The sequence below is a fragment of the Nerophis ophidion genome, linkage group LG08 (assembly GCF_033978795.1).
Source record: "Nerophis ophidion isolate RoL-2023_Sa linkage group LG08, RoL_Noph_v1.0, whole genome shotgun sequence".
Lineage (NCBI taxonomy): Eukaryota > Metazoa > Chordata > Actinopteri > Syngnathiformes > Syngnathidae > Nerophis > Nerophis ophidion.
This window is the reverse complement of record NC_084618.1, coordinates 59,685,893-59,700,201: the sequence shown is the minus strand read 5'-3', so window position 1 is coordinate 59,700,201 and position 14,309 is coordinate 59,685,893. Positions and strand designations below refer to the sequence as shown.

General features: G+C 41.7%; 1 protein-coding gene and 1 long non-coding RNA gene across 4 annotated transcripts in view; one reads left to right on the top strand and one right to left on the bottom strand.

Annotated features, from left to right (window-relative positions):
- Positions 1 to 7,021, bottom strand: part of itga3b (integrin, alpha 3b) — a 90,243-nt gene extending 83,222 nt beyond the window's left edge. For both annotated transcript variants that reach the window (XM_061909144.1, XM_061909145.1), the window contains exon 1: positions 6,728 to 7,021. In XM_061909144.1, coding sequence (XP_061765128.1) covers positions 6,728 to 6,903 — 176 coding nt within the window. In that variant the 5' untranslated portion in view covers positions 6,904 to 7,021. The remainder of the gene's footprint in view (positions 1 to 6,727) is intronic.
- A 2,278-nt stretch (positions 7,022 to 9,299) lies between these two features.
- LOC133557099 (uncharacterized) lies at positions 9,300 to 13,538 on the top strand. 2 transcript variants are annotated; one of them, XR_009807692.1, is made up of 4 exons: positions 9,300 to 11,235; positions 11,349 to 11,482; positions 12,723 to 12,917; positions 12,986 to 13,538. It is a non-coding gene; the product is annotated as an uncharacterized LOC133557099 (long non-coding RNA). The 2 variants fall into 2 exon arrangements; XR_009807691.1 differs by having other exon boundaries at positions 9,300 to 11,482.
- The last annotated feature ends 771 nt before the right edge of the window (positions 13,539 to 14,309 follow it).

Here is a 14,309-nt window from a genome sequence, read left to right as displayed (position 1 = left end):
GCGGGAATATGTTGAATAATTATGCGGCAAAAGCATTGCTACAAAAAGTAGCATTACTGCTAACATGTAGCATCATTTGAAAAGTCGCCCGCTAGAGAATGAAGAGTGCTTGAAACTCCGCATGTCAACATCTCCGTCCGGTGCCACACCCACAAAATGTGGAAGCAGCAATTTCAAGATCAACACCGAATGAAAAAAAAATCAACAACAGAAGGAGATAACGTCCGCAGGAACCTACCACAGATTGAAGGACATACACTATTCGATTTCCCATTATGCAGCCCATTTTTTTTTGACAGTTTTTTAAATATCTTGTGTGACTTTATGCACAAAAGTGTACTTTATTTGCTTTTAACCATTGTAATGGTGTTCTGTACAAAAAGTGCACTTTAATTTAGTGTTGTTTTGATATGTCATCTCAGTGACATTGTGCGCAAAAGTGCACTCATAGCTTGTTTTAAAATGTCTCTGACAATCTTGCACTTTGTTTTGGAAATGACATGAATGCTTGTGCCACTGCTTAATAATTGTTTAATAAATACAGTTTTCGTAAATTACTTAGTTGTGATTTTCCCTCTCTGCATGAAAGATTAAATGAGCATATATTAATGCAGTATGAACAAGAATGTTTTAATTTAGACACATAAAATCATCATACTGTTGTGATTATATGCATCAAAGGTTAATTCAAGGCTAAGGCAAAATATCGCAATATATATTGTGTATCGTGACATGGCCCAAAAATATTGAGATATTAATAAAAGGCCATATCGCCCAGCCCTACTTACAGCATGTATATAAAATAGTCTACTTACAGCATGTATATAAAATAGTGTTAGGTTTTTTGATGTGTTTTAGAGTGCGTTATAGTAAGAATAGACATTATCTTCATTAGTTGCATTGTTAGCCACCACTTACTGGCATTTGTTCACAGTTTAGAATGCACTGAAAGGAGAAAGATGTGTATTCTTCTCTCACACAAGGATTGCGGAACATGTAAATGGAAACGTTTATTCATTTTATTATCATGTTGATTCCGTAATACTCTGTATTTTATATTTGCATACTCATTTTATTATTATTTTTACTAGTAGTACGGAGAGCAATGACAACCTCCTCAGTGCCACTAGGATGTTGTCCACATCTTGAGTGTCTGTCTGGGGAGGATGTCTGCCTCTCTATGGGGACACAGCCAAGATGGCACATTGATTATATTTCATCAGAACACTGCTGTTCATTCTTCTCCCTCTAATGCACATCTGTGTCCCTCTTTGTAGAGAAAGTACATTTATACTGATAGAGGACGTGGAAAAAATCTGTGTCCCGGTTTGCTACTTTTTGTCACGCTGGACTTCTTAAAGCGGAGGGGGGAACGCAGATAACAGCCGGGTGTGCGCTTACAGTGTGATTATGGATGTGGAAGCTTCCGAGACGGGGGAAGGGGGCTGTAATTGGCTAGGGGGTAACCTACATTAAATAAACAGTGACATCACATGGTCAAAGACTCTATAGGAAGAAAAGTCCTCACACAAAGGCTATTTCTTCTAACTAAGTAGTCTCAGAAAAAAACTGTGTTTAACCAAAGCTTGGTTAAACGAAGCGCAAGGTTAAGTGGACAGAAAGTGGGGAAGGTTACAGAGCATTTTTGAGACATGCCTTAAGTTGTCCAATTCACCTAGGCCAGCTGTTTTACCTACAGCTACACAAACAATGCATTCCATCCCAAATTAAGTCATTTAAGCCATTAAAAGTGGGTTGGTGCTGCACTGGTAGGGTGTGTTTGCATTCCAATAAAAATGAAAAAACTTAACTAAAATTACTCATGATACATTAACAATCTTCTTTGGAGTAGCAGCTGACAAACACCAGCTTTGCTTGTATAAAAAAATGGCTGCGCATCAACCAGATACCTAGAAAACTGAAAATATATATTTTTTTACCGCTAAAACAAACTATTGAGCAGAGCAGCAAAGCAGATTAACAACATTGCTTTCCTTACTGGCTACTTGTTGCAAGGCAGAATTCAGAAGCCTCAATCAGAACTGCACCATAGTCCAATAAAATTACATGGAAAACAGCCCCTAAAAGCACAGTTATTCATACACATGAATTAGTAGGGGTGTAACGATTAATAGATATATCCATTTATATTATTAAATTTCAAGTACTGTATATTGATCTATGCTCATACTAAGCATAGATCATAAAATTGGTCCAAGCCTGGGCCCAACGGAAAAAACAACTCATAGCTATAACACACATCCCTCTTACATGTGTGTAAGAGGGAAACATCAAAGAACACAAAGGACATTAAATACATTAAAAGAGCAGAGCTGATGCAACCAGCCACTTCCACATACAGCTATGAATAAAATGTAAAAGAAACATATGCACTGTGGTGGCCATCGTCTGCTGGGGTGGAGGGAGTATGGCCAGAGACAGAAGCAGACCCAACAAAGCAACCAAGAGAGAAGACTCCACTCTCGGCCGCCCACCAACTATCGGCCAGTGTCAAGTCCGCATGGATGAGCGAGGATACCTCTCAGAAGACCGGTGTCCGATACATGCTCATTGTGCCAAGACACTGTGAAGCCTGTCCGTCCCGGCGCTCAGTGTTAGCTCCCCAGCTCTGTCTCTTCATCTGCATCTCCTCCAGTCTCTCCAAACGGACTCTGGTGTGGCACAGACCCAGCAGCTGGTCTCCATGGCCAAAAGGTTCCCGGGAGGCAGATCCAGAAGTTTAAAAAAAAAAAGCACCGAAAGTGCCACTACTTGTCACACAATCCCAAAGGGTCCCGAACCAAAAGGCAAAAAAAAAAAAAAATAAATAAAATAAAATATATATATATATATATATATATATATATATAATAACAAATGAAAACAAGAGCTCGCTTATCCATGCGGACTGGACAGTGGCCGAGAGTTGGTTAGCGGCCGAGAGTGGAGTCGGCTCTCATGGTTGCTTTGTTGGGTCTGCTCCTGTCTCTGGCCATGCTCCTTCCACCCCAGCGGACGATGGCGTGGGACACCACAGAGGCCACCACAGTGTATAGGTTTCTTTTACTTTTTATTCATAGCTGTATGTAGAAGTGGCTGGTTGTATCAGCTCTGCTGCTTTAATGTCTTTAAAGTCCTTTGTGTTCTTTGGGGTTTGATGTTTACCTTTTACACACATGTGAGAGGGATGTGTACTATGGCTATGAGTTGTGGTTGTTTTTTTCCCTTGGCCTCAGTCTGGACCCCCTCTCCAGGGCCTAGGCTTAGACTTATTTTTTAATTTTATTTTATTTTATTTTAATCTTCTATTTTTTTCTCCTATTCCACCCCCCCCCCCCCCCTTATTTTACCTGTATCACATCTTTATTTGTAAGGGGCGCTGGAAGCCGGCAGACCCGTCAGCGATCCTGTTCTGTCTCCCTGTAATGTTTGTCTGATCTTGAATGGGATTGTGCTGAAAATGTTAATTTTCCTGAAGAAACTCGCCTGAAGGAATAAATAAAGGACTATCTAATCTAATGTAATCTAATCTAATCTAATAGGGAAACACAAAAGGATGACACAAGAGCACAGAGCCCCTGCCAACAGCAGCCACTACAGCAGCGCAATCTTGGAAAAACGTACGATCCACCCCGTGGACAGGTTTTATCCAGCCTGCGGGATGAGTTTGCTCACATCATTTATTCAGAAAGTATAAATAATGACAAATAAAGGTAGAATACTATTAACCGCAACATGTAAGTGTGAAAAAAAACCCAACAACATTATGATTTTTACATTTTCAGAATGTGCTTGTTCTATTTTTAAACAAAGAAACCAACCTGAAGTTGTCTTTATTTTTAGGTTATCGAGCCGTGATTTTACCAGTCCGGCCCACTTGAGGGTACATTTTTCCCCATGTGGCCCCCCATCTAAAATGTGTTTGATACCCCGGATCTAGCTTATTGTATATAATAGAGGCGGGGGAAATATTCTACTCTGGACAAATTAAATTGTCAGCACCAAATGTTATTGTCAACATTTGTCTACACTCCTTAATATCAGGGTTGATATATGTACAGACTGATGGGGCATGTGAAATCGGATTAAGTGCACAAAAACATTTCTTGGAGCCACAAAAATTGTCGAAGACCGACATGGTGTCACGGCGATAGCGTATGCCGCTGCGCATTCCTCAATAAACTGGCAGCTGCAATCAATCACCAGCAATCAGCGCACCTGTGACTGATCAGAAGACCTGCCTTCTTATGCCAGTGCAAACCTGCATTCTGTGCCAGAACGTAGTTATCTGTTCCTGTACAGTAAGCGATCATCTAGCTCGATAAAATCGCTATGGTTTGAAAAGGGGTAGGATTAAATAAGCTCTGCTTCTTCCTACTCCTTTTCAGACATGCTGTAATGAAACAACTGGAATTGTGTGATGTACTACATTGTATTATATGCATGTTCGAAATAAACTGAAACTGAACTGAACAATGCATTCTCTCTCTGTGTTTCTTTCACTCCGTCGTGTTGACTGTCTCTTGTCCTCCTTATCGTCCTGCTTGCAGCCTGCCCTCCTTCCCACGTTACGAGCTGTGTCTCGTCTTCCCGTGTTCCCTTTGCATCCCTGGCTGCCTCTTGGATCTCGACCTACCGCTTGGACACGGACCTTCGATGCCACTCTATCGCCCCGACTTCCTGCCTGTCTTACGGATCTACGCGCCTTCTCTTCCCTTATTGGACTTCCGTCTCTCTGTCTCGATCAACACTCACAGTAACACTCAGTAGTTAATGCTCACACATAGTCCCACACATCACAAACTATTGGATTTATTACACACTTCATGTTATATATATATATATATCCATCCATCCATTTTCTACCGCTTATTCCCTTTTGGGGTCACGGGGGGCGCTGGCGCCTTATATATATATATATATATATATATATATATGTATAATATATTATATATTATATATTATATACATCCATCCATCCATTTTCTAGCGCTTATTCCCTTTGGGGTCACAGGGTGCGCTGGTGCCTATCTCAGCTACAATCGGGCAGGAGTCGGGGCACACCCTGGACAAATCGCCACCTCATCGCAGGGCCAACACGGATAGACAGACAACATTCACTCTCACATTCACACAGTAGGGCCAATTTAGTGTTGCCAATCAACCTATCATCGGGTGCATGTCTTTGGAAGTGGGAGGAAGCCGGAGTACCCGGAGGAAACCCACGCAGTCACGGGGAGAACATGCAAACTCCACACAGAAAGATCCTGAGCCCGGGATTGAACCCAGGACTACTCAGGTCCTTCGTATTGTGAGGCAGACGCACTAACCCCTCTTCCAACGTGCTGTCCTATATATATATATATATATATATATATATATATATATATATATATATATATATATATATATATATTTCCTGTATACACAACACATGGACAAACCCTGCTAGCTCATTTGCATCAAAGTTACAGACAGCATTAAGGAGAGCGTTTGTGTGAGGAACAAGATGCAAGAAACAGGAGAACTATGAGAAGGTAAGAAGAGTTTAATTACTCTAAACAAAGAAGGAAGCAGTCTTGCATGTAACAGAACCAAACGTAAATCAAGCGCTGAGGAGTGCACGAGACGGGCATAAATAGGAACATGCAGATTGGCAACAGGTGTGGACCGGCTGCTAATCAACAGCAAGTGAGGGGAAAAAAACACAGCGCTCAGCAGGACAAGCAGGAAGTTGAAACAAAACAAGAGCACTGACAGGAAGTGAATACAAAACAAGGAAAAAACAGAAATGAAGCGACAGATCGTCAAAGTTTGGGCAGCACACTTTAAATACTCTATTGTGGGTCTTTTGAGACATATTAAATACAGCCTAATACAAGATCGTTGAAGTTATATAAAATAATATAAGTTTCCTCCGCCGGGTGGCGGGGCTCTCCCTTAGAGATAGGGTGAGAAGCTCTGGCATCCCGGAGGAGTTCAAAGTAAATCCGCTGCTCCTCCACATTGAGAGGAGCCAGATGAGGTGGTTCGGGCATCTAGTCAGGATGCTACCCGAACGCCTCCCTAGGGAGGTGTTACGGGCACGTCCGACCGGTAGGAGGCCACGGGGAAGACCCAGGACACGTTGGGAAGACTATGGCCTGGGAAAGTCTTGGGATTCCCCGGGAAGAGCTGAACGAAGTGGCTGGGGAGAGGAAAGTCTGGACTTCCCTGCTTAGGCTGCTTCCCCCATGACCCGACCTCGGATTCCGGGAAGAAGATGGATGGGATGGGATGGATAATATAATGACTATAGAGAAAAATTAAACAAAACAGCACCATCTGCTGGTTGTGGGGTGACACTGTCCACTGGTTACACTTTCTTATATCAACTTTTTGACTTTACAGAACCTTTTGATAAACAGAAGTATCTGTAAAGTGTATATATAGAGAGCAGGTGCGCCACTTTAAATTACCATGAATTGATTTACGTGGACCCTGACGTAAACAAGTTGAAAAACGTATTGGGGTGTTACCATTTAGTGGTCAATTGTACGGATTCTGTACTGACCAGTGCAATCTACTAATACAGTTTCAATCACAGATAGTGGGGGTTTTTTGGGTGCGCTATAAGGTGGGAGGATTTGGTTCCGCCTTCTGGACCGAAACAGGTGTCAGCTCACATTCACTTGTTTGAAGCAACACAGCAAAGTGGAGCATTTAGGGAGAGAAACGCGTGACTTACAGATATTTGCTGGGGCCCTGCGTCTGTTCATGCATGGCCACGGAGAGTCCGAAGAAGCTCCCTTTGGTTTTGCCCTCTTTGATCACAGGGAAGCGTTCATCTATGTTAAATCCACGGGAGATTGGCGCTGCGTGGACAAAAAGCAGCAAGGCGTAAGAAAAAATCCTCGGAAACATGTTTTTGAGGAGGGCAGCAGATCTACTATGAGCGTGGGGAAGGATGGTGGGCTCCAACAGGTAGAAACGCCGTGAGGACCTCCCACACCGGCACTGGAAGTCTCATAATGGCAAAGTCTCTCTCTCTCTCTCTCTCTCTCTCTCTCTCTCTCTCTCTCTCTCTCTCTCTCTCTCTCTCTCTCTCTCTCTCTCTCTCGTTTGGGCCGCGCCCCTTGACTCAAATTCACTTGACAATGTCCCACCTGTTACAATTGCCTCGCCATTTTTGTCATAATACTAATAATGATAACAATAACAATACCAGTGATACTATTAATAACAACGATGGTAATCATGATGATGATAATGATGATTGTGATGATAATAGTTTGTTATTTGTGGTTGCAGTATTGTGTTGACATATGTTTCTATTGATTGTTGAGATTAATTATTAAAATATTAAAAATGACACTACTAGGGTTGTATTATCCATGTGATTTATTCTCAATTATTTGTTTATCATGAATTTGAATTAAATTTAGTTTTATTAAATTTTGCCAATAAAATTAAGTTCAATGGATGAGGTGGCGACTTGTCCAGGGTGTACCCCGCCTTCCGCCCGATTGTAGCTGAGATAGGCGCCAGCGCCCCCCCAAAATGGAATAAGCGGTAGAAAATGGATGGATGGACGGATGGGCCCCATTCAGCAACCGTTCTTAAGAAAAAATGTTGTAAGGCCCACTTTCGAAGTTTTTAGGGAGATTTTTGTATTCATAATGTTTTCTTAGCTGGGATTTGTTCGTAGGTAAGAACAAAATCTACGAGTCTCTTAGGGTGGCCTATTTGTTATTCAGTGTGATGAGTACCTTTACTTCTCTTGTTTAATTTCAAATTAATATCATATACTATATATATATATATATATATATATATATATATATATATATTATATGTATATAGACAGACAGCTAAACATTTCAAAATACCGTGCGCGCGCACACACACACACACACACACACACGCTCTTGCTGCTACTGCAAGATGCCACAGATCGTGCCCTGCGAGGGAGTGCATATTTCACAACCGTGTTGACTTATTTGCCCGAAGTGATGGATATTTATTTGAACGCTTTAGGCTACTGAAAGCAGTCCCTCCTTTCTTAAATTTACGTTTTGACTATATGTATTCCCCCGCGGGATAATACGAATTTCTCTTCTGTAATCTGTTTGTGTTTTCTCCGTCTGTTTGATGTTTGGCTTTTTCCGCCAGAATTGTGCCCTTATATGGGGAGTTAAGGGCGTTTACCTGTGCAAATTACGGAATTAAGGGTGTTTACCTTTGCATATTGGAGAAATAAGGGCGTATTTATATACGAACTATGATACACACGCACGCGCTAACCATTTGGTGTTCAGCAATTTAAGAACCACAGGTGGGAACAATTTGGGCGTTTAAGAACACGTCATGAATTTGAATGGACTCCTTTTAGGAAATCACAGAGGAAGAAAGATAAGAGGAAAAGTTAGAAACTTAATGCTGAATGGGTCCGAATGAGTATATTTTTCTTAATAATGTGGACCGCTGTAAACTACCGTAATTTTCGGATAATAAACCGTGAGGGGTGATAAAACAAAATCATAATAACATCCGAATCCCGGTTCTTAGTAATGCGATTCTGAATCAATTCAGAATGTTCAAAAATGATCCATCCATCCATCCATTTTCTACCGCTTATTCCCTTTCGGGGTCGCGGGGGGCGCTGGCGCCTATCTCAGCTACAATCGGGCGGAAGGCGGGGTACACCCTGGACAGGTTGCCACCTCATCGCAGGGCTAACACAGATAGACAGACAACACTCACACTCACATTCACACACTAGGGCCAATTTAGTGTTGCCAATCAACCTATCCCCAGGTGCATGTCTTTGGAGGTGGGAGGAAGCCGGAGTACCCGGAGGGAACCCACGCAGTCACGGGGAGAACATGCAAACTCCACACAGAAAGATCCCGAGCCTAGATTTGAACCCAGGACTGCAGGACCTTCGTATTGTGAGGCAGACGCACTGACCCCTCTGCCACCGTGAAGCCATGTTCAAAAATGAAATTTATATAATATTTTATGTGACGTACAGTCGTCGTACAAATATTGCGGCTTGACCAGATTGCAGATAATTTTTTGTGGCATGTTCTGCAACGTTTTTTACCTAAAATAAGGATTTTCAATCATAAAAATGCCTAAATAAACTAAATATTAAAAAAATATCAATACTACAGAAGTATTGGCCACTAGAGAAGACCAAACCAATCAGAGCGCTCTGCTCGGTGTTGTGCCCACTGATTGGCGTAGCCTCAGACAGCAATACTATTACAGTGTGGCAAAAAAGTATTTAGTCAGCCACCGATAGTGCAAGTTCTCCCACTTAAAATGAGTTGAGTTTATACCAAAATGAATACATGGATGATACAGCAAAGGATTGGGAGAATGTCATGTGGTCAGATGAAACCAAAATAGAACTTTTTGGTATAAACTCAACTCGTCGTGTTTGGAGGAAAAAGAATACTGAGTTGCATCCCAAGAACACCACACCTACTGTGAAGCATGGGGGTGGAAACATCATGCTTTGGGGCTGTTTTTCTGCTAAGGGGACAGGACGATTGATCCGTGTTAAGGAAAGAATGAATGGGGCCATGTATCGTGAGATTTTGAGCCAAAACCTCCTTCCATCAGTGAGAGCTTTGAATGGTTGACCAAATACTTATTTTCCACCATAATTTACAAATAAATTCTTAAAAATTCCTACAATGTGAATTCCTTGATTTTTTTTCAGATTCTGTCTCTCACAGTTGAAGTGTACCTCTGATGGAAATTACAGATCCCTGTCATCATTTTAAGTGGGAGAACTTGCACAATCGATGGCTGACTAAATACTTTTTCGTCCCACTGTATAAAGTGTAAAGGGTGTCATTTCATTCCTAGAGGTCTCTCATAATGTTGAAAAACGTATTTAGAAGTCTCAAACATTTGTTTATGTTCTAATTATAAAAATATTTAATTTATAATTATTGATTTAAACTTCGCTGAAATGTGTTTATCGTGGTCATGCCCGGAACCAAATAACAGCGATAAACAAGGGATGACTGGATACCTCATACAACAGCAGCCAAGAGGAGATTGTGTAACTGTTACTGTTTTGAAAAGAGAATTGGTTGGAATAGGGAATAAATTCTAAATCGAATAATCATACCAAGACGCGCTTTATACAATACTGTGACTAATATATGGATATTTCTTTGGGTTCACAAGTACCACATGCCGCCGATAAGTTTAGCCTTGTCACATCAGACCGATGAGATTGCCGAACGTGTCACGGTAGACCAAATAAATTGTTGACATTAAATTAATTGCACTGACACACCCATCCAGTCAGCCATTTAGCTTGTTATGGACTCACCCTCATCATGGAGAAGACATGACGAAATTCACACAACGCAGCCCCAAAGAAAAACAATCATCCCGCATGAAACAGAACTTTTGTTAAAGTTGTAAAATAACGCAAGCGACTGTAAATATTTAATGTGCAATGTGTACAACTGCGGCTGAAAGACTTGTGCGGCCAATATGGGTACAAATTCAAATTCATCCAAAAATTAAGTGGTTGCATCTTATTTTTAGGTGCGCACTATAGCCCGGAAATTACAGTACATTACATATTATTTAATTGTTGTGTCCTATTTGGGTTAACTCAGTGCAAAGTATTCCTTTAATCCCACTAATACTTGAGTGGCCCACCTTCACATGAGCTCTTTGGTGACACCCACCCTCTGCCTGCCTATCGCCCGGACTTCTGGCCAGGAATCGGTCGTTCATTAAACCCTTAATCCCTTTAGAGAGAACTTCATAGAAGAAAACAGCCAGTGTTTGTTTCTTTGGCTTTCCTTGAGTCCTCATGGCTTTGTAGCAGGAACATGCAAGCCTCCAATGTTGACAAATTTATACAAGCTGTACAGAGGCTAATCTAAACTACATTAAACGTGTCATTCCTATAGTATTGTTCATTGAGAAGATGTAATAAAATGGATGTTGAGCTAAGAAACCGTACAGACGTGTCCCAATACATTTGTTCATACACTCTGCGTCACATTAGTGAAACCCCAAAATCTGACTTACCCAGCCCAACATAATGATTATGCATTTGCACGCATGAACTATCGAGCATGTGAGCGTGGTTATCAGCCCGAAGGTGAGTGCACAACATGCCAGTGTGTACATCGTCAACAACTTGCTGCCTGCACGGCCTGGCATGCGTCTACTTCCACCAACCTGCACCGACACTCACCAGACACAAGAGATGGCGTGAGTGACCCAACACACAAGACATATTGACATTAGCAAAGTTGAAGTTAGCGTAAGCCTACCTTTATTTTGTTGTCAGTGATTGATTGAATGTTTTTTCTTTCTTGCCTAAGGGCTCGGGGGGCTATCTGATCCCTAACCCCAGGATCATCTGACATGCACCCTCTCACGTCTACAAACTTGGGAAAGGTGGCGGCTGAAACCCACCAAAACCACACGAGCAGCATCGATCAAGTATGTTACAAAAGTGAGTAAACCCCTCATTTTTCTCAGTTTTATCATAGCTAAGCCACTAGAGTAGTCACTGTACAGCTTGTATATCAGTATAAAATTACCAGCCACTGAAAATAGGTCAAAACACAGCAATTATTGTTGAAATATCTGGCAACCCAAAAAAGGACACCTCACAGTGAACATATAAATGATTCCCGGGGGCGGCACCGCTGCTGCCCACTGCTCCCCTCACCTCCCAGGGGGTAATCAAGGGTGATGGGTCAAATGCAGAGAATAATTTCGCCCCACTAAGAGTGTGTGTGACAATCATTGGTACTTTAACTTTTAAAAAATTTCAATATTTAGTATGATCACTGTGTTTATCTACTTTGTAATGTAGCACTGCCTTAATCTTTCTTAGTACTTGTTGGAATTCATGTTTGTTTCGATAACAATAAACATATTTGACTGTGGGCAAGATAAATCTACCTTGCTATTTGTTAGTTAGACAATTAGAGCTGTTTGTTGACCAGAGTTAAAAAATCTCAGCGTACAATGCCATCACATTATTAAGGCCAGGGTACTGTAGTATTGCAATACAGTCGTCCCTTGCCACAGGTTTGCAGCTTGATTCTATCAGTTATATATTTTTTCTTTTGGATTTTAAAATATATTATATGTATTTTTGGCCTAAATTATGCAAAATAACTAAATACTACAGTATTATTGGCCAGTTGATGAGCCCAAACCAACCAAAGCGCACTCTTCAGTATCAGCCTCAAGCTGCGTTACAATATTGGATTAAAGAATAAAGGTGACTATGTGGATAAAATTCCATGTCGAGAGGGCTTTCATAATGTTGAAAAACATTTGGATGGTCGTAAACAGTTTTTAATGCTCTTGCAATAAAAATATTTAATGGTTTTAATTCCTACTTTGCGGTCAGCCCGAGAACCAATTGAGAGCACTAAATGAGGGTTTACTTTACTGACTTTAAAAAAATTAAAAAATAAAAGCCTGGTAAAAATGCCCAAATAGGTATAACCATACTGTACTCACAACCATCCATCCATCCATCCATTTTCTACCGCTTATTCCCTTTCGGGGTTGCGGGGGGCGCTGGCGCCTATCTCAGCTACAATCGGGCGGAAGGCAGGGTACACCCTGGACAAGTCGTCACCTCATCGCAGGGCCAACACAGATAGACAGACAACATTCATACTCACATTCACACACCAGGGCCAATTTAGTGTTGCCAATCAACCTATCCCCAGGCGCATGTCTTTGGAAGTGGGAGGAAGCCGGAGTACCCGGAGGGAACCCACGCATTCACAGGGAGAACATGCAAACTCCACACAGAAAGATCCCAAGCCTGGATTTGAACCCAGGACTGCAGGAACTTCGTATTGTGAGGCAGACGCACTAACCCCTCTTCCACCGTGAAGCCCCTTACTCACAACCACAAACAGGTATTTCCAGTACAAAAAATGGTGCAGTACTTCCATCCATTCATCCATCTTCTTCCGCTTATCCGAAGTCAGGTCACGGGGGCAGCAGCCTAAGCAGGGAAGTCCAGACTGTCCTCTCCCCAGCCACTTCGTCCAGCTCTTCCCGGGGAATCCCGAGATGTTCCCAGGCCAGCTGGGAGACATAGTCTTCCCAACGTGTCCTGGGTCTTCCCCGTGGCCTAAAGACCTCCCTAGGGAGCCGTTCGGGTGGCATCCTGACCAGATGCCTGAACCACCTCATCTAACTCCTCTCGATGTGGAGGAGCAGCAGCTTTACTTCCCCCCAGTGCACACATATAAATGTAATGTACAAATATAAACAACCAGTGTAACTTTAAATTTTAACTTCCCGAGAAACTGTGTCCTCAATGTTTGTATTAGTCTGGAGAATGCTGGTTCTCGGGAGATTAACTGACAATTTGACTTTTAAATCATGAAAATACCTCACACACTTTCACATCAAGGGTGTTTTCCGTGTGAGTCTGATATTGTTACATTATTAAGGCCACACTACAGTGTTTTTGTGTTATTATTATTTTAAAAAGAAAACTTACTAAAAATGCCATAGTGTGTAAAATGAAGTGGCAGGAATGTTTAGGAATAAAACACACCAATCCTTCCATGATCCATCCATTTTTCACATAATGCTCAAATGTGGTAATCATGTTTCGTGAATTTAAAAATGTCAGCAATAATGGCATGGCATGTGACAGTATCATATGAGAACTTGGAGTGCTCTAATCAGTGTAGTTTTTTTCTGGCGCTTTTGAATGAGCCCGTCCGAAAAGTAAGCTCATCTCCCATTATCCCATGCGTACTGCGGACGAGCAGAGCAGAAATCCCCCAGCCAAGTTTGGTTCAGAATTATGGGCACATTTTGGTTTTATGATGAACACAAAAACAATCAAGGAGAAAACATTCTGTCATAAGAGTCTCTCGTTGGCCCGATAAAACTGTCCGATGAATGAATAGTTGGGATCTAAAATAATTGATAGCGCGGTATTGCGGTTTCAAAATCCTCAAAATAATGTCGTTACGTGTGGCGGTATCAAATGAAAACTTGTTGAGTGTAGTTTTTTTCTGGTAGTTTTGCGTCGGCCAGTCCGGAAATAAACTACATCTTTTAAAATCCTCTGTGCAGCGCGGGCCCGGCAAGGTTGGGGTGTGTACGCCGTAAGGGGTAGAAAACTAGGAAGCATGTGGGAGAAGTGTGTTCATAGTGCTACATCCCTGATGTTGACTCATTTTCAGTGCATTTAGTAAATCTATACTGCTATACGTGCTGCACACTGACTACTCTAAAGTTACATTTCTACAGCATTGTCCCCAATGTCATGAAAAAGGTTGTTGAAA